General features: G+C 43.9%; 2 protein-coding genes across 2 annotated transcripts; both read right to left on the minus strand.

Moving 5' to 3' along the window:
• Positions 1-1,688: 1,688 nt before the first annotated feature.
• Positions 1,689-2,710, minus strand: LOC114503855 (keratin-associated protein 9-4-like). The gene is given in 3 exon segments (XM_028521443.1): positions 1,689-1,940; positions 2,049-2,198; positions 2,624-2,710. Coding segments are annotated over 3 exon segments (489 nt in total).
• A 7,538-nt stretch (positions 2,711-10,248) lies between these two features.
• On the minus strand, positions 10,249-11,067 carry LOC114503856 (keratin-associated protein 9-9-like). Its single transcript, XM_028521444.2, is given in 1 exon segment — positions 10,249-11,067. A coding segment is annotated over 1 exon segment (651 nt). The 5' UTR covers positions 10,900-11,067.
• Positions 11,068-21,609: the final 10,542 nt, after the last annotated feature.

Raw genomic sequence — 21,609 nt, forward strand, 5'->3', positions numbered from 1 at the left:
TGGGTCTGCTTGTTGCCTCCCACACTCAGGGTCTGCCACCAGTCCATCAGCTACCCCCGCGCTTCTGGGGTCCTCCAACTGCCATGTGTACCCTGCACGCCCATGTCTGCCAGCCACCACTTTTTCCTGCTGAGACCCCTTGACCCCTCTCTGTAGGGCTCCAACTCCGGCCCTCCTTACTGGTCTGGATGAATGGTAGTCAGACTGCCATTCAATTCATTTCTCTTTAGTTCTGGTTGTTTTTTTGTTTCTAAATTCTTGTTGTCCTTAGTTTTGGTTGCACAAGGAGGCACAATGCGACTACCTATGCCTCCATCTTGGCCAGAGATCAGGATAGCATCTCTTTGGACCAAATGCACTTTTTTAATGAACAAGGTTGACAATAGGCACAAGACCATGGGATCTACTAGTCCTACCATGAGTCACATGACAGAGAAATTGCAGGCCTGATGAGAAATGAAAGTGGTCTCTTAAGTGTATAGCAAAGACACCAACTTAGAGGTGACCACCTGCAGGATTGCTCTAGTGTCTTCTGGATGTGCAATATACTACAGTCCAGTGGCCATGATATGGTTGACATACATATCCATAAAAAAGTAGTGCACGTGAGCTCAGAAAGTGATGCGTGGAAGTTGGAGTGAACCTTCTCAAGTTACCTCCCAGTGGCATACTTGGGAATCTGTGCTTCTCATCTTACAATGGCTTTCAGCTCTCTCGGATTAAAAATCTTATTCCTGCCAAAGGAGTATTTTTTGTCAGGGGACACAACTTCATCTGGTCATTCTGGACTCATAGAAAGTAGTTACTATTTGGTGAGGGATAATTATCTTGGGGAGGCAGAGAGCTGGCAGAAGTACATCTGGAATGCAGGGTTTCACTAGAGTGTCCCAGCGTGGGTCCAAGCTCAGTGACAACCATCAATGAGCAATGACAGCAAACCCAGTGTGTCAATTGGATGCATCTGGAGCCTCAGGCATCTACATCTTTGATATGTAGGTGTAAATGCCTCTGACCTGGAACAAAAGATGCCCCTTGTGGATCTGAGTCTGTTCAGTATTACCTACTGGACATTGAACAATGAAATGTTTTTCCTCCTGAAATTTGGTGACACTGATGGTGGGAAGGGCTCTTATGATGCTCAGATGGATAATGCATATGGTATGCGATATATATTTAAATGCTTATGTCAGGAATTCTGTACAATAAATCAAACACAACATGGATGAATTATGGTATAGAGTTTATTAAGAAACATAAGTAAGACTCCTGCTTCTACAAAGACAAGTCAAAGTGATTATAAAGAGGGAAAGCATGATACAAGCACCATGAGTACATTGATAAAGAATGTATGATTAGGAAGATCATCAGTCAATAGCAGAAACCTATGAAAAAGTTATGAGAAGTTACTTAGAAGAACTGGGTGATCCTACTTGAAAATCAAAGCCAAGGCCCTAACTCCATATCGAGGATGCATGGAACTGACACATGATCAGCATGAGCAGGAGGAAGGTGGAAGTCCTGTGAACTCCATCGAGCTGACTCAGAACTTTAAATCAGGCCGATGAGTCATAGAAGTTAGAGTCCAGCATAATTGTTTAGGACAATTGGTTTCCAAAACAATTGGTTTCCACAATGGCAAGTCAGTAACAGAAGGTGTTTACACAGATGGTGGTTCTCCAGCAAGGTGATCAGCAGCAGCAGCAGCAGGACTGGCCACGGCCAGATCCACAGCCATAGTTTATGCACCCAGGCACACAGCAGCAGGTGGGGCAGTAGCAGGTTCTGTGGATGTACACAGGACAACAGGACACTGGCTGGCAAAAGCTGGACCTACAGCAGCTGGACCTGCACCTGCTGGGCTAGCAGCAAGGAGTGCTACAGCAGCAAGGCTGGCAGCAGCTGCTCACACAGCAAGGGCGGCAGCAAGGCTGGCAGCAAGGCTGGCAGCAGCTGGACACACAGCAAGGGCGGCAGCAAGGCTGGCAGCAAGGCCGGCAGCAGCTGGACACACAGCAAGGGCGGCAGCAAGGCTGGCAGCAGCTGCTCACACAGCAAGGGCGACAGCAAGGCTGGCAGCAGCTGCTCACACAGCAAGGGCGGCAGCAAGGCTGGCAGCAGGTGGTCCTGCAGCAGGTGGTCTGACAGCAGGTTGGGCGGCAGCAAGGCTGGCAGCAGCAGCTGGACCCACAGCAGGTGGGCTGGCAACAAGGGGAGCAGCACATGGTGTCAGGGACCAAAGGTGAATTTCTCTTCAAGGGTGAGTGTGTGTTCAGAGGTGAGTTTCTCTGATTCTGATGACTTCTTATGTTCTGGGGTTTTTATACACTGGACCCCCCAATATTGGAACCAATGAGCATGACCTTCTTTGTTTTTGTTTATGTTGTTTTGGTAATCACAGGGAAATAGCCAAGGAGGAAGTTGCTCCTTTAATGATATGAATCTTTAGAAACCTGTCTAATATGTTTCTTAATTGAGAATAATTCATAGAAATGTCTTCAGATAGAAGGAAGGTGGTGTCACCACCAGCACTGTTCCTGCTTTGATGGAGGACACGTGCCCTCCCCCATATTGTCTCTTTGGTGACTTGGGTTGGTGCATATCCCTGTGGTGAGGGGCCTGGCACCGATATGTTCACGGGGACAAACTGAATCCATGCCTGAGTCCAAGTCTGTTTCCCCTCAAAGGCCTGGTCGTAGCCATCGACAAACATCCCTCTGGAACAACCACCCCACCTGTGTATCCCAGGTCTGTCCAAGACACTGAGTGGAGGATGTCTGGTGTAATCTTGCCCGTTGTTCATGGCAGACCCCGAGCAGGCGGGCAGAAGCTGAAGCCAGGACTGAAAGCACCAGTCACTTCACTTCCTGGGTGACCACTGGTCCTGATTACCCAGGACAAAGCAGTTTCCCAGGACCTGGGACGTTCAGTCCTACAAATTGGGCAATTCTGGGCAAACTGGGAAGAGCAGGTGACTCTAGTACAACCCGTGTTAACCAGCAAAGTCAGTGACCTCAACTCACTGATGACACATTTAGTTCATTCTCTCTCTCTCCGCCTTCCTCCCCCTTTCTCTCTTTTTCTGTCTCTCCCTCCTCCTTCTCTCTATGAGGGAACTGGATTAGTTGAGATGACACCTGATTTATCTTTGGCCTGACTACTTGTTTAAACTAGTTTTTAGATTCATTAAAAGTATGTGAATTATTAATTTCCAACTTAATACAGTATTAGAAAATGAACACACCCATGATAATACTATCAGATTAAGAAATAGACATTAACCCCACTCCCTCCAAATTATACCCCCTCACTCATCCCCAAAGCTCACCAATCACTCTGTTGACTGTAACCCTGCAGGTCAGCTTGCCTCTTTTGGACCTTTATGTAAACGAAGGACTAAAGAATCAGTTCTTTTCTACATTATGATTGTGAGATTTGACATTGTAATTATTTGCAGTTTTTCATTGTTGTTGCTGTATAATCTTCCACTGAGTGAATATGATGCAATTTATTTGTTGACTGTCCCCTTGCGAAACATATAGATATTTTGCAGTTTGGAACTATTAAAAATAGTGCTTCTATGAACTTTTTGCATTCACTTGTAGGTGATTTGGTGAACATAGATGTTTCTTGTGGGTGTATACACACCTAGGGGTAGTTTGCTCATAGAATTTCTTGGTCATACTATTCTCTTCTCTGTAGAGGTGTCGCCTGTCTTTCATTAGATTTTTTCTAGATATTTTATTTTTATGCTCTTACATGTAGTGGGATATAACTCTTTATTTTGAACTGTTTCTGACATATAGAGCAACAATTCATTGATATATGAATTGATCTTGCCACCAAATTCCCTTATTATTTTAATAGTTTACCAATAAATTTTTGGTGGAAATTTCACCTACATAGTCATACCATCTACAGGTGATGGTAGCTGTATTCACTTCTTAGCAGCCTTTTTATCTTGTAAATTTTTTCCTTCTTTAGCCCAGTGGTAGGCCCTACAGTCCGATATTGAACAGAGTGGTGAAGTGGATTTCTTTCTGTATTCTCTGTAGAGTAGAGAGAGTTCTCTATGTTTCACAATTAAATAGTAGGTTTCCTGTCTTCTTTGTAGACTTTTTCTATCAGAAGAACAGGGCTCTTTCTAGTTCTATTTGCTAAGGCATTTTATATTTTCAATGTGTTGGAATTTATAAAATGCCTTTTCTTTCCCTACTGAGATAATCTTATGATTTTTCTCTGTCTTCAGTAAATGTGACACAAAAACATTGATTCATGTTCAAATGTTAAACCAACCTTGTGTTTCTGTAAACAGTTCAGCGTAATCACAATCAAATGTACATGGCGCTGGATTCTATTTGCTTGTGTTGTGTCTACAATGCATGCTCTTACAGCATAGGGCAGATTTATCCTTTGGTTCATAACTGCTTTCTCACCCTTCTTGAAATCAGTCAAGGGTTGACTTATTTAAAGAATGTGGAGAAAGCAGATTTGCACCCCTATGTTTATGGCAGTGCTATTTACAATAGCCAAGTGTTGGAAACAACCTAAGTGTCTAACAGTAGATGAATGGATTAAAAAATTATGGTACATGTACACAATGGAACACCACACAGTAGAAAGAAAGGAGGAGCTCCTACCTTTTGCAACAGCATGCATGGAACTGGAGAGCATCATGCTAAGTGAAATAAACCAGTCAATGAAAGACAAATATCATAAGATCTCACTTATGAGAGGACTTGAATCAACAAAATAAACTAACAAACAAAATAGAACCACAGGCCTGGACACGTGGAACAGGCTGACAGTTATCAGAGGGGAGCAGGAGGGGGATAATGGCAAAAAGTAGCAGAGGGACTAGTCAAAGAACATGTACGAGTGACCTATGGACATGGGCAACAGTGTGGGGACAGACTGTGGGAATGGGGCATGGGGTGGGTGGGGTATAGGACAAAGGGGAAAAAATTGGGACAACTGTAATAGAATAACAATGAAAAAATCAAATAAATAATTAAGTCGATCCTGAATATGGCAGCACCCTCCCCACTTGCTGTGACCCAGTTTGAACCTATGTGACTCCCTGTGCTGGATTTCCCAGGCACTTCATGACCCATGAGGTTAACCAGCAGTGCACCCGTTAGGTAGGGCTTGGAGAGCGGGGCTTCTCTTTGAAGCAATGCACTAGAATAGCCCACAGGTGCCTTTCAGACACACTCGCCATGGAGGGATTATAAGGAGACTTTTGGAACCCAATTGCTGAGATTTGTTATCTACTTTGGACAGAGGCACCAAATTTCTAATTTTCTGAAATTACTAATTGGTTGTTTTCATAATGATACTGTATTGTTCTTGAGAATTTAAGTGAGAAATTGTCTTTAACCCTCAACTCACATTGTAGGAACAGAAAATTACTACAGAATATGTAAGCATCAGCACGACTCATTGAAGAGAATCTTGGGGGATTATGAGTTATGGATCAGAAGTACAAGCTGATGACACCAAATTATCACATGACCAATAAACACATTAAACGTAAAAAGCCTATGCATCTCTCTAAGAGAGACCTACTTCACTCAGTTTTGTAATTATAGTTGGAAAGGCATTGGAGAAGAAACCCTACAGTACCTAAACATAGACTTGTAAAAATACTTTTAATTAAATTTATTGGGGTGACATTCATTAATAAGATTACATGAGTTTGAAATACACACGTCCATGGTACATGATCTGTACTTTTATGACATATATTATTGGCTCTTAACTGTTATAGCAGAAATGATTGAAAAGGAAGTGTGCACTGACATGTCAGAAATATTGCACTTGGGGTGGCCTCAGGGATGTCCAAAGAACTGTAAAACAACGGCTATAAGAGTGTCCTGGAAAGAATTTAAAAGCGACCCAAAAAAGTAGGGGAGCAGAGCAAAATTACTCCAAGTTACCTTAAAGAGAAAATATGGCTTAAACATTAGCAGAAATAACTTGATCCTAGTTGAAGATTTTGCAGAAATGAATGTGTAAGAGGGGTGGGGTGGTCAACCTTGGAAATTCAGAGAAGGGACAGGAGAGGCTCCCTTTCCGAGGGCACACAGCACAGCCACACAGTGCACAGGGGAGAGGGACGCTGCACAGGTGTCTTCCAGTTCCTTAAGCAAGGTCACATTTTCATCATGAATGCCTGAGATGCCATGAAACTACCTGAGCTTCTAATTTAGCTCTTCTGTCTCCTTGTTCAAAAGTAACCTTCTGGTTGATAGCTGAGTTCTTTTTAGGTATGCATGCACAGGGAAATGACTGGCCCCACAGACTTACAAGGTATTCAGTATTACATTGAATACTGTAACTAATAAATTGTCATGTTAGTTTTATGGGCTTGAATAAAGGTGTTATTCCCTAAGACGTGGGCTCACCTTCCTATGTAAATAAGATCCTCTTTTTAAACCCCTGACAGTGAACTTGAGCTCTGGTACGTTTGTTAAGGTAATGGAAAAACAGCTTCTTTTTATCCCCTGATTGAATGGTTAACTTATTTCATAAGAAGCCTGTATTTTTCTTTAAAAATGCTATGCCTTTGAATGTTATGGACTTCAGAGAATGACACAGTGTCAGCAATCAGTCAACTAATGGTACTGACTGAACAAGACAGAGATATTTAGGGACTTTACAGACACTCAGGAATGCAGAGACCCTTAGAGTTCTCTGACAAAATTGACATCCTGAAGCTGAAAAACCTTGATACAACATCTCAGTATCTGTGAACCAGTTGTTTAGTGGACGTGTAGATGCCGACAGTGATGTGAGTTCCTGCCTCCATGGTAGCCTTTGGTACTTGCTAACATCTCCCATACACAGGGCTTCTTTAGGTTAACATCCAATCCCGCTGTTGCTTGGCATCTTCTCTGCATTGGGATCACTTGTATGTCTGAACGGCACTGCCAAGTAATTTCTCCCCACATTAGACAAACTGTCTCCTGCTATTCTGTACTGAAACGTCACATTCATCTTACTCCAATCTCTGCATGGTTTTCCCTACAATGTGGGATGCACTTCTGACTAAGGGCAGCAATTCCCTGGTGCCTGCATGAACTTGAAGATGCTCACCCCCCACAGCCCCGCCTGCCCCTCCACCAAGGCCCCTATCTCTGACCTTTACATCTAGATCTTTATTGTTTGGATTAGGTTGAGAGTACTTATCCTGTATATTTTAAATATATTAGATTCTGTTTCAGTGGAACACAAGTTCTGTGAAACATATGGATATTTGATGTGTGCTCACCAGCCTGCAGTGATTGTGGAACGCTGAGGATGGCTTATCGAAACATGAGGAAAACATACACAGAAACAACCAGGTCCTGTGGGGAAGTAGGGATGGAGCAGGCACTCTCTCTAGTGGGGAGTGCCCCATCTCCATTCCCAAGCAGATTTTTATTGAGAATACAGACTTCGTTTGTGGATTCACAGTCTGGCAGAAAAGATCAAAAGAAGTAGGTGACTTACAAAGGTGCAGACAGAATACCTGCTGTGATTCTGGGCAGAGTTTGGAATTTTATCACTTGAAAGGACTAACATGGCTCAAAGGGCTAGTTTTCAGTTCTTGTCTGTGCCTTCAGATTCTAATCTAACAACATCCTCCAGAAAACAGATCTCACAGGATCTTGCATATTCTATGTCCCAGGCCTGATTACCCTGAGGGTCCACCGACTCTGGTCTGGACTGCACTGCCCCTGTTATTTCCACAGGCCTGAGTCAACAGAGGAGACAAAGGCAACCAGGAGACTTGGATTACTCACATCTAAAAACAAGGACTCAGGCTTTAACACAGCCGAGGGAGCAGGGGTTCATGTCCATCACCCCTTCATTTCCAGAGCCCTGAGTATCTCCCCAGAGGCTTCCTCATGATCATGCCTGTCTTAGATGATTCCTTCCATGGGAAATCTTACCTGTCATTGGCTAACTGATCAAGCCTAGGAGGTCAGGCACAGAACAGGCAGCGTTCATGCCAGGGAAATAAGTTTTGTCTCCTTAGTGGCTCCTGGTCCAGAGGTCTCTCACTCAGCCTAAGTCACGGGGGGTTACAGCTTCCTGAGACCAGGCAGGGTGGTCCCCAACAGACATTTGCATTCATTTCTCATTAGTTTTCCTGTGTCACTTTTTAAAGGTGCCTCTAGTATCCATCATCTGTTTTCTGTATCAGATCCCTCAAAGAGAATGCTTGCATGTATCTCTTATTATATCTTCAAACACGTGTTCTACATTGTGGAATTAGAAGACACTAGATCTTGGCTATGGGTATGAGAGTCAAACAGAAGAGTACAGTCATCCCTCAGCCTCCAAAGGGATTGATTGGTTCCTGCAACCCTGTGCTACCAAGATTTGCAGATGCTCAAGTCCCTTAGATAAAATGGTGTACATTTGCATATAATCTATGCACATCCTCCCATATACTTTAAATCATGCCTGGATTACTTCCAATACCTAATGCCATGTGAATGCTGTGTAAATACAGTCATGCATCACAAATGGTGGGAGTACATTCTGAGAAATGCATTGGTGGGTAGTTTCATTGTTGTGAGCATCAGGAGCACCAATACTTGCATGAGAAAACATGAACAAAGTAGCCACCATGGCAGGGACAGAGGCTGTGCGTGAACCCCACAGCACGGCTCCCTCTCCCTCAGCTACGCCTGCCGTATGTGCTGCTGTCATAGCAGAGAACAGGGTTGAGCCCTCACCAATGACATCATTCATGAGACCACCCACCCCACATGGAGGCTAGTGCTCTACATCAGGCCACTTTCACATGCAGGGAGGCGCTTCTTCCTCCCTGTGAGTGCATGCCTGGGGCATGAATTGTCTTCCCTGTCTGCAGTGCTATCTATCTACTGACTTACAGTGTTATTGTCACAGGATAGCATCTCTTGGGACCAAGGGACCCACTTTTTTAATGAACAAGGTTGACAATAGGCACAAGACCATGGGATCTACTAGTCCTACCTTGAATTTGTGACAGAGAAATTGCAGGCCTGATGACAAATCAAAATGGCCTCTTATGTGTGCAGCAAAGACACCAACTTAGAGGTGACAACCTGCAGGATTGCTATAGTATCTTCTGGATGAGGAATATGCCTCAGTACAGTGGCCATGATATGGTTGAGGTACATATCCACCAAAAAGTTGTACACATGAGTTCAGAAAATGATGGGTGGAATTTGGAGTGAACCTTCTCAAATTACCTCCCAGTGACATACTTGGGAATCTGTGTTTCTCATCTTACAATGGCTTCAGCTCTCTCAGATTAAAAATCTTATTCCTTTGAAAGGAGTATTTTTTTGTCAGGGGACACAACTTCATCTGAGAATTTTGGGCTCATAGAAAGTAGTTACTATTTGTTGAGGGATAATTATCTTGGAGAGGCAGAGAGCCGGGAGAAGCACATCTAGAATGCAGAGTTTCACTGGAGTGTCTCAGGATGGGTCCAAGCTCAGTGACAACCATCAATGAGCAATGACAGCAAACCCAGTGTGTCAATTGGATGCATCTGGAGCCTCAGGCATCTACATCTTTGAGATGTAGGTGTAAATGCCTCTGACCTGGAACAAAAGATGCCCCTTGTGGATCTGAGTCTGTTCAGTATTACCTACTGGACATTGCACAATGAATGTTTTTCCCCCTGAAATCTGGTGATACTGATGGTGGGGAGGGCTCTTATGATGCTCAGATGGATAATGCATATGGTATGCAATATATATTTAAATGCTTATGTCAGGAATTCTGTACAATAAATCAAACACAATATGGTTGAATTACGGTATAGAGTTTATTAAGAAACAAAGGTAAGACTCCTGCTTCTACAAAGACAAGTCAAAGTGATTATAAAATGGGAAAGCATGGTACAAGAACCATGAGTACATTGATAAAGAATGCATGATTAGGAAGATCATCAGTCAATTGCAGAAACCTATGAAAACTTATGAGAAGAAGTTACTTAGAAGAACTGAGTGATCCTACTTCAACATCAAAGCCAAGGCCCTAACTCCATATCCAGGATACATGAAACTGACACGTGACCCACATGCACAGGAGGAAGGTGGAAGTCCTGTGAACTCCATCAAGCTGACTCAGAACTTTAAATCAAGCCGATGACTCACAGAAGTTATAGTCCAGCATAATTGTTGAGGAAGAAAATCGGTTTCCACAATAGCAAGTCAGTTAACAGAAGGTGTTTGGGCAGATGGTGGTTCTCCAGCAAGGTGATCAGCAGCAGCAGCAGGACTGGCCACAGCCAGATCCACAGCCATAGGTTATGCACCCAGGCACACAGCAGCAGGTGGGGTAGTAGCAGGTTCTGTGGACGTACACGGGACAACAGCAAACTGGCTGGCAGCAGCTGGATCTGTAGCAGCTGGACCCGCAGCTGCTGCGCTAGCAGCAAGGAGTGCTACAGCAGCAAGGCTGGCAGCAGCTGCTCACACAACAAGGGCGGCAGCAAGGCTGGCAGCAAGGCTGGCAGCAGGTGGTCCTACAGCAGGTGGTCTGACAGCAGGTTGGGCGGCAGCAAGGCTGGCAGCAGGGCTGGCAGCAGCTGCTCACACAGCAAGGGCGGCAGCAAGGCTGGCAGCAGCTGCTCACACAGCAAGGGCGGCAGCAAGGCTGGCAGCAGCTGGACACACAGCAAGGGCGGCAGCATGGCTGGCAGCAGCTGCTCACACAGCAAGGGCGACAGCAAGGCTGGCAGCAGCTGCTCACACAAGGGCGGCAGCAAGGCTGGCAGCAAGGCTGGCAGCAGGTGGTCCTGCAGCAGGTGGTCTGACAGCAGGTTGGGCGGCAGCAAGGCTGGCAGCAGCAACTAGACCCACCACAGCTGGACCCACAGCAGGTGGGCTGGCAACAAGGGGAGCAGCACATGGTGTCAGGGACCAAAGGTGAATTTCTCTTCAAGGGTGAGTGTGAGTTCAGAGGTGAGTTTCTCTGATTCTGATGACTTCTTATGTTCTGGGGCTCTTATACATTGGACCCCCCAATATTGGGACCAATGAGCATGACCCTCTTTGTTTTTGTTTATGTTATTTGGTAATCACAGGGAAATAGCCAAGAAGGAAGTTGCTCCCTTAATGATATGAATCTTTACAAACCTGTCTAATATGTTTCTTAATTGAGAATAATTCATAGAAATGTCTTCAGATAGAAGGAAGGTGGTGTCATCACCAGCACTGTTCCTGCTTTGATGGAGGACACGTGCCCTCCCCTGTTTTGTCTATTTGGTAACTTAGTGTGGGGCATATCCCTGTGGTGAGGGGCATAATGCCGATATGTTCATGGGGACAAACTGAATACATGCCTGAGTCCAAGTCTGTTTCCCCACAAAGGCCTGATCATAGACAACGACATATGTCCCTCTAGAGCAACCACCCCACCTGTGTATCCCAGGTCTGTCCCAGACACTGAGTGGAGGATGTCTGGTGTAGTTTCGCCCAGTGTGCACAGCAGACCCCGAGCAGGCGGGCAGAAGCTGAAGTTGGGACTGAAAGCACCAGTCATTTCACTTCCTGGGTGACCACTGGTCCTGATTACCCAGGACAAAGGGGTTTCCCGGGACCTGGGACTTTCAGTCCTACAACTTCAGCAATTCTGGGCAAACTGGGAAGAGCAAGTGATTCTAGTACAACCCTTGTTACCAGCAGAGTCAGTGACCTCAAGTCACTGATGACACAATTAGTTCATTCTCTCTCTCTCTCTCTCTCTCTCTCTCTCTCTCTCTCTCTCTCTCTGTGTCTCTCCCTCTCTCTTTCTTTCTCTCTTTTTTCTCTCCCCACCCCCTTTCTTTCTCTCTCTCCCCTCCTCCTTCTCTCCATGAGGGAACTGGATTACTTGAGATGATACCTGATTTATCTTTGGCTCTGACTACTTGTTTAAACTGTTTTTTAGATACACCATTCATTAAAAGTATACAAATTATTAATTTCCAATTTAACACAGTATTACAAAATGAACATATCCATCATCATACTATCAGATTAAGAAATAGACATTAACCCCACTTCCTCTAAATTATACCCTAACACTCATCCCCAAAGCTCACCAATGGTTCTGTTGACTATAACCCTACAGGTCACCTTCCCTCTTTGGACCTTATGTAAATGAAGGACTATACTGTTGGTTCTTCTCTACATTGTGATTGTGAGAATTGACAATGTAGTTATTTGCACTTTTTCATTGTTGTTGCTATATAATCTTCCACTGATTGAATATGATGCAATTTATTTGTTGACTGTCTCCTTGAGAAACAGATTTTTTATAGTTTGGAACTATTAAAAATAGTGCTTCTGTGAATTTTTTGTATTCATTTGTAGGTCATTTGGTGAACATAGACAGATGTTTCTTGTGGGTGTATACACACCTAGGAGTAGTTTGCTCATAGAATTTCTTGGCCAGACTGTTCTCTTCTGTAGAGGTGTCGCCAGTCTTCCATTAGATTTTTCCTAGATATTTTATTTTATGCTCTTACATGTAGTAAGAGCATAACTCTGTAGTAAGGAACATAGCTCTTTATTTTGATCTGTTTCTGACATATAGAGCAACAATTCATTTGTATATGAATTAATCTTGACACCAAATTCCCTTATTATTTTAATAGTTTACCAATATATTTTTGGTGGAAATTTCACCTACATAGTCATATCATCTACAGGTGATGGTAGCTGTAATCACTTCTTAGCAGCCTTTTTATCTTGTAAATTTTTCCCTCTTTAGCCCACTGGTAGACTCTACAGTCTGATATTGAATAGAGTGGTGAAGTAGATTTCTTTCTGTATTCTCTGTAGAGTAGAGAGAGTTCTCCATGTTTCGTAAATAAGTAGTAAGTTTTCTGTCTTTTGTGTAGACTTTTTCTATCAGAACAGGGCTTTTTCTATTCCTATTGACTAAGGCATTTTACATTTTCAATGGGTTGGAATTTATAAAATACCTTTTCTTTCCCTACTCAGATAATCTTATGATTTTTCTCTGTCTTCAGTAAATGTGATACACAAACATTGATTCATGTTCAAATGTGAAACCAACCTTGTGTTTCTGTAAACAGTTCAGCGTGATCACAATCAAATGTACATGGCACTGGATTCTGTTTGCTTATGTTGTGTCTACGATGCATGCTCTTACAGCATTGGGCAGATTTATCCTTTGGTTTCTAACTGCTTTCTCACCCTTCTTGAAATCAGTAGAGGGTTGACTTATTTAAAGAAGGTGGAGAAAGCAGATTTGTACCCTTATGTTTATACCAGTGCTATTTACAATAGCCAAGTGTTGGAAACAACCTAAGTGTCTAACAGTAGATGAATGAATTAAAAAACTGTGCTACATTTACACAATGGAGCACCACACAGTAGAAAGAAAGAAGGAGCTCCTACCTTTTGCAACAGCATGGATGGAACCAAAAAGCATTATGCTAAGTGAAATAAACCAGTCAATGGAAGACAAATATCATAAGATCTCACCTATGAGAGGACTCCAATCAACAAAATAAACTAACAAACAAAATAGAACCACAGGCCTGGACACATGGAACAGGCTGACACTGATCAGAGGGGAGAAGGGAGGGGATAACGATGGAAAGAAGCAGAGGGACTAGTCAAAGAATATGTACGAGTGACCCATGGACATGGGCAACAGTGTGGGGACAGACTGTGGGAGCGGGGCATGGGATGGGTGGGGGGTAGAACAAAGGGCGGAAAATTGGGACAACTGTAATAGATAACAATTTTAAAAAGATCAAATAAATAAATTAAGAGGAACCAGAACATGGCAGTACCCTCCCCACTTGCTGTGACCCAGTTTGAACCTATGTGACTCCCTGTGCTGGATCTCCCAGGCACTTCATGACCCGTGAGGGTAACCAGCCGTGCCCCTGTGGGATAGGGTTCGGGGAGCGGGGCTTCTGTTTGAAGCAGTGCACTAGAGTAGCCCACAGGTTGCTTTCAGACACACACGCCATGGAGGGATTCCAAGGAGACTTTTGGAACCCAATTGCTGAGATTTGTTATCAACTTTGGACAGAGGGAGGAAATTTCTAATTTTCTGAAATTACTAATTGGTTGTTTTCATAACAATACTCTATTGTTCTTGAGAATTTAAGTGAGAAATTGTCTTTAACCCTCAACTGACATTGTAGGAACAGAAACTTGCTATGGAATATGTAAGCATCAGCACGACTCATTGAAGAGAATCTTGGGGGAGTATGATTTGTGGATCAGAAGTAACAAGCTGATGGCACCGAATTATCACCTGACCAATAAACACATTAAATGTAAAAGCCTATGCAACTCTCTAAGACAGACCTATTTCACTCAGTTTTGTAATTATAGTTGGAAAGGCATTGGAGAAGAAACCCTACAGTACCTAAAAATAGACTTTTAAAAATACTTTCAATTAAATTTCTTGGGGTGACATTAATTAATAAGATTACATGGGTTTCAAGTATACATGTCCATGGTACGTGATCTGTGCTTTTATGACGTATATTACTGGCTCTTAAGTGTTACAGCAGAAATGATTGAAAAGGAAGTGTGCACTAATATGTCAGAAATATCGCACTTGTGGTGGCCTCAGGGATGTCCAAAGAAGCATAAAACAAAGGCTATAACAGTGTCCTGGAAAGAATTTAAAAGTGACCCCAAAAAGAAGGGGAGCAGAGCAAAATTACACCGAAGTACCTTCAAGAGAAAAAAATGGCTTAAACATTAGCAGAAATAACTTGATCCCACTAGAAGATTTCGCAGAAATGAATGTGTAAGTGGGGGTGGGGTGGTCGACCTTGGAAATTCAGAGAAGTGAAAGGAGGGGTTCCCTTTCCGAGGGTGCACAGCACAGCCACACAGTGCACAGGTGAGAGGGACCCCGCACAGGTGTCTTCTAGTTCTTTAAGCAAGGTCATGTTTTCATCATGAATGCCTGAGATGCCACAAAACTTCCCAAACTTCTAATTTAGCTCTTCTGTCTCCTTCTTCAGAAAGTAACCTTCTGGTTGATAGCTATAAGAGTGTCCTGGAAAGAATTTAAAAGTGACCCCAAAAAGTTCTCATTTGGTCTCATACTTGGTCTCATTTCTAAAAATTTTGATGGTAGTTGCATTTTTCAAATTTCTTTATCCTATTGATTTTTCTTAAGTATTGATAATTTTTTTTAAAAAAATCATTTTCAGGTATGCATGCACAGGGAAATGACTGCCCCACAGACTTACAATGTCTTCAGTATAATATTGAATACTGTAACCAATAAATTACCATGTTAGTTTTATGGGCTTGAATAAAATTGTTATTCTCTAAGACGTGGGCTCACCCTTCCTCTGTAAATAAGATCATCTTTTTAAACCCCTGACAGTGAACTTCAGCTCTGGTATGTTTATTAAGGTAATGGAAAGACAGCTTCCTTTTATCCCCAGATTGAATGGTTAACTTATTTCATAAAAAGCCTGTATTTTTCTTTGAAAATGCTATGCCTTTGAATGTTATGGACTTCAGAGAATGACACAGTGTCAGCAATCAGTCAATTAATTGTACTGACTGAACAAGATGGAGATATGTAGGGACTTTACAGACACTCAGGAATGGGAGACCCTTAGAGTTCTCTGACAAAATTGAGCTCCTGAAACTGAAAAACCCTTGATGCAACATCTCAGTAGCTGCAAACTGGTTGTTTAGGGACGTGTAGATGCCTACAGTGATGTGAGTTCCTGCCTCCATGGTGGCCTTTGGTACTTGCTAACATCTCCCATAAACAGGGCTTCCTTAGGTTAACATCCAATCCCGCTGGCCCTTGTCATCTTCTCCACATTGGCATCACTTGTATTAGTCTGTACGGCACTGCCAAGAAATTTCTCCCCACATTAGACAAACTGTCTCCTGCTATTCTGTACTGAAACATCACATTCATTTTACTCCAATATCTACATGGCTTTCCCCACCATGTGGGATGCACTTCTGACTAAGAACAGCAATTCCCCTGCTGCCTGCATGAACTTGAAGATGTTTACCCCTCACACCCCTGGCTTCCCCCTCCACCAAGGCCCCTGTCTCTGACCTTTCCAGCTAGATCTTTTTGTTTGGGTTAGGTCTAGAGTACTTATCCTATATATTTTAAATATATTATATTCTGTTTTAGTGGAACACAAGTTCTGTGAAATATATGGATATTTGATGTGTGCTCACCAGCCTGCAGTGGTTGCGGAACGCTGAGGATGGCTCATCGAAACATGAGGAAAACATACACAGAGACAACCAGGTCCTGTGGGGAAGTAGGGATGCAGCAGCCACTCTCTCTAGTGGGGAACACCCCGTCTGCATTCCCAAGAGGATTTTTATTGAGATTACAGACTTCGTTTGTGGATTCACAGTCTGGCAGAAAAGATCAAAAGTAGGAGGTGACTTACAAAGGTGCAGACAGAACACCTGCTGTGATTTGGGGCAGAGTTTAGAATTTTATCATTTGAAAGGACTAACATGGCTCAAAGGGCTAGTTTTCAGTTCCTGTCTGTGCCTTCAGGTTCTAATAACATCCTCCAGCAAGCAGATCTCACAGGATCTTGCATATTCTATGTCCTAGACTTGATTACCCCGATGGTCAGCCGACTCTGGTCTGGACTGCACTGCCCCTGTTATTTCCACAGGCCTGAGTCAACAGAGGAGACAAAGGCAGCCAGGAGACTTGGATTAGTCACATGTAAGAACAAGGACTCGGGCTTTAACAAAGCGGAGGGGGCAGGGGTTCATGTTCATCACCCCTTCATTTCCAGAGCCCTGAGTATCTCCCCAGAGGCCTCCTCGTGATCATGCCTGTCTTAGGTGATTCCCTCCATGGGAAATCTTACCTGTCATTGGCTAACTGATCAAGCCTAGGATCAGGAACAGAACAGGCAGCGTTCATGCCAGGGAAATAAGTTTTGTCTCCTTAGTGGCTCCTGGTCCAGAGGTCTCTCACTCAGCCTAAGTCACGGGGGGTTACAGCTTCCTGAGACCAGGCAGGGTGGTCCCCAACAGACATTTGCATTCATTTCTCATTAGTTTTCCTGTGTCACTTTTTAAAGGTGCCTCTAGTATCCATCATCTGTTTTCTGTATCAGATCCCTCAAAGAGAATGCTTGCATGTATCTCTTATTATATCTTCAAACACGTGTTCTACATTGTGGAATTAGAAGACACTAGATCTTGGCTATAGGTATGAGAGTCAAACAGAAGAGTACAGTCACCCCTCAGCCTCCAAAGGCATTGATTGGTTCCTGCAACCCTGTGCTACCAAGATCTGCAGATGCTCACGTCCCTTAGATGAAATGGTGTAGCATTTGTGTATAATCTACGTACATCCTCCCATATACTTTAAATCATGCCTGGATTACTTCCAATACCTAATGCCATGTGAATGCTGTGTAAATACAGTCATGCATCACAAATGGTGGGTGTACATTCTGAGAAATGCATTGATGGGTAGTTTCATTGTTGTGAGCATCAGGTGCACCAATACTTGATTGAGAGAACAGGAACAAGGTAGCCACCATGACAGGGACAGAAGCTGTGGGTAGACCCCACAGCACAGCTCCCTCTCCCTCAGCTACATCTGCTGTATGTGCTGTTGTCATAGCAAAGAATAGGGTTGAGCCCTCATCAATGACATCATTCATGAGACCACCCACCCCACATGGAGGCTAGTGCTCTACATCAGGCCACTTCCACATGCAGGGAGGCGCTTCTTCCTCCCTGTGAGCGCATGCCTGGTGCATGAATTGTCTTCCCTGTCTGCAGTGCTATCTACCGACTTACAGTGTTATTGTCACAGGATAGCATCTCTCTTTTTTTCTTTTTTAAATATATTTTATAGATTATGCTATTACAGTTGTCCCATTTTCCCCCTTCACTCCCCTCCACCTTGCCCACCCCCTCCCACCCACATTCCCCCCACTTTAGTTCATGTCCATGTGTCATAAGTTCTTTAGCTTCTACATTTCCCATACTATTCTTGTCCTCCCCCTGTTTATTTTCTACCTATTGTCTATGCCACTTATTCTCTATATCTTTTCCCCCTCTCTCCTCTTCTCACTTCCCTGTTGCTAACCCTCCATGTGATCTCCATTTCTCTGGTTCTGTTTCTGTTCTAATTGTTTGCTTAGTTTGCTTTTGTTTTAGTTATGGTTGTTACTAACTGTGAGTTTGATGTCTTTCTTTTACTGTTCATATTTTTTATCTTCTTTTTCTTAGATAAGTCCCTTTAACATTTCATATAATAAGGGCTTGGTGATGATGAACTCCTTTAACTTGACCTTATCTGAGAAGCACTTTATCTGCCCTTCCATTCTAAATGAAAGCTTTGCCAGATAGAGCAATCTTGGATATAGGTCCTTGCCTTTCATGACTTGGAATACTTCTTTCCAGCCCCTTCTTGCCTGCAAGGTCTCCTTTGAGAAATCAGCTGACATTCTGATGGGAACTCCTTTGTAGGTAACTGTCCCCTTATCTCTTGCTGCTTCTAGAATTCTCTCCTTCATTTTTACCTTGGGTAATGTAATTATGATGTGCCTTGGTGTGTTCCTCCTTGGGTCCAACCTCTTTGGGACTCTCTGAGCTTCCTGGACTTCCTGGAAGTCTATTTCCTTTGCCAGATTGGGGAAGTTCTCCTTTATTATTTGTTCAAATAACTTTTCCACTTGTTGTTTTTCCTCTTCCCCTTCTGGTACCCCTATAATTCAGATGTTGGGACGTTTAAAGATGTCCTGGAGATTCCTAAGCTTCTCATTTTTTTGAATTCTTGTATCTTCATTCTTTTCTGTTTGGCTGTTCCTTTCTTCCTTCTGGTCCCTTCCATTGATTTGAAACCCAGTTTTCTTTCCATCAGTATTGGTTCCCTGTGCATTTTCCTTCATTTCCCTTATCGTAGCCTGCATTTGTTCATCTAATTTATGACCAAAGTCAACCAATTCTGTGAGCATGTTGATCACCAGTGCTTTGAACTGTGCATCTGATAGGTGGGCTATCTCTCAGTCACTTAAGAAAACTGGCTCTGGGGCTTTTAATTCTGTTTGAGACATCTTTTTTATGTTATTTTTATTTTTTTTCTTTGGTCGCTCCTGTTACGTTTGAGGGGCAGAGCCTTAGGTGTTCACTAGGGGAGGGCACCTCAGTTGCTGGGTTGTGACCTTGTATGTGGGGGCGGGGTCTGAGAGGGAACAATGGCACCTGCTGCACTCTTTCTAGGTCTTGAGTCCACTTTGCCACTTCCCACAAGCAAATTGGGCCCTTCTGGTGCTGGCTCCTGGCGGGTGGGCTTGTGTACTTTCTCGGACTCTGTGGCTTTCCCCAAGGAGCCTCCTGTGAGGCTGAGAGAATCTCCCAGCCTCAACTCCCACAGGTGTTTTCAATCAGTGCCTTCAGGCTTTGTTTCCTGGAACTGGGTCTCTGGGTTGCCTGGTCTGGGTCGCTGCCTGTTTTCACTTAGTTTGTCTGCACTTGAATGTGTGGCTGCAGACAGCCAGCTGCCATGCGTGCCTCAATGGGTCTGCACGTTGCCTCCCACGCCCCGGATCTGCCCCCAGTCCATCAGCTACCCCCGTGCTTCTGGGGTCTGCCAACTGCTGTCTGGACCCTGCCCGCCCCTGTCTACCAGCCACCACTTTTTCCTGCCTAGACCCCTTGACCCCTCTTTTTAGGGCTCGTACCCCGCCCCTCCTTACCAATCTGGATGAATGGTAGTCAGACTGCCATTCAGTTCATTTCTCTTCAGTTCTGGTTCTTTTTTTGTTTCTAAATTCTTATTGTCCTTAGTTTTGGTTGCACGGGGAGGCACAGTAGGACTACCTATGCCTCCATCTTGGCCAGAAGTCAGGATAGCATCTCTTTGGACCAAACCCACTTTTTTAATGAACAAGGTTGACAATAGGCACAAGACCATGGGATCTACTAGTCCTACCATGAATCACGTGACAGAGAAATTGGAGGCCTGATGAGAAATGAAAATGGTCTCTTATGTGTGCAGCAAATACACCAACTTAGAGGTGACAACCTGCAGGATTGCTATAGGGTCTTCTGGGTGTGGAGTATACCACAGTCCAATGGCCATGATATGGCTGATGTACATATCAACCAAAAGCAGTGCACATGAGTTCAGAAAGTGATGGGTAGAAGTTGGAGTGAACCTTCTCAGGTTACCTTCCAGTGACATACTTGGGAATCTGTGCTTCTCATCTTAAAATGACTTTCAGCTCTCTCAGATTAAAAACCTTATTCCTACAAAAGGCATATTTTTTTTCCTCAGGGGACACAACTCCATTCTGGATTCCTAGAAAGCAGTTACTATTTGGTGAGGGATAATTATCTTGGAGAGGCAGAGAGCCAGAGAAGTACCTCTGGAATGCAGGGTTTCACTGGAGTGTCCCAGGGTGGGTCCAAGCTCAGTGACAACCATCAGTCAGCAATGACAGCAAACCCATCGTGTTTACCATATGCATCTGGAACCTCAGGCAACTTCATCTTTGAGATGTAGGTGTAAATGCTTCTGACCTGGAACAAAAGACGCCCCTTGTGGATCTGAGTCTGTTCAGTATTAGCTACTTGACATTGCACAATGAAATGTTTTTTCCCCCTGAAATTTGGTGACACTGATCGTGGGGAGGGCTCTTATGATGCTCAGATGGATAATGCATATGGTATGCAATATATATTTAAATGCTTATGTCAGGAATTCTGTACAATAAATAAAACACAGTATGGATGAATTACGGTATAGAGTTTATTAAGAAACAGGTAAGACAACTGCTTCTACAAAGATAAGTCAAAGTGATTATAAAATGGGAAAGCATGGTACAAGAACCATGAGTACATAGATAAAGAATGTATGATTAGGAAGATCACTAGTCAATTGCAGAAACCTATGAAAAGTTATGAGAAGAAGTTACTTAGAAGAACTGGGTGATCCTACTTCAAAATCAAAGCCAAGGCCCTAACTCCATGTCGAGGATGCATGAAACTGACACATGATCCACATGGGCAGGAGGAAGGTGGAAATCCTGTGAACTCCATCGAGCTGACTCAGAACTTTAAATCAGGCCGATGAGTCACAGAAGTTAGAATCCAGCATAATTGTTGAGGAAGACAATTGGTTTCCACAATGGCAAGTCAGTTACCAGAAGGTGTTTGGGCAGATGGTGGTTCTCCGGCAACGTGATCAGCAGCAGCAGGACTGGCCGCAGCCAGATCCGCAGCCAGATCCACAGCCAGATCCACAGCCATAGGTTATGCACCCAGGCACGCAGCAGCAGGTGGGGTAGTAGCAGGTTCTGTGGACGTACACGGGACAACAGCAAACTGGCTGGCAGCAGCTGGACCCGCAGCAGCTAGACCCACAGCAGCTGGACCCACAGCAGCTGGGCTGGCAGCAGCTGCTCACACAGCAAGGGCGGCAACAAGGCTGGCAGCAGGTGGTCCTGCAGCAGGTGGTCTGGCAGCAAGGAGAGCAACACATTGTGTCAGGTTTGCAGGGCAGGTTCCTGTTGAGAGGTGAGTTTCTCAGATTCTGATGATGTGTTCTCTTCTGAGGCTTTTATACTCGGGGCCCCCAATATTGGAACCAATAAGCTGGAGT

This window comes from Phyllostomus discolor, chromosome 8 (genome assembly GCF_004126475.2).
Source record: "Phyllostomus discolor isolate MPI-MPIP mPhyDis1 chromosome 8, mPhyDis1.pri.v3, whole genome shotgun sequence".
Classification (NCBI taxonomy): Eukaryota; Metazoa; Chordata; class Mammalia; order Chiroptera; family Phyllostomidae; genus Phyllostomus; species Phyllostomus discolor.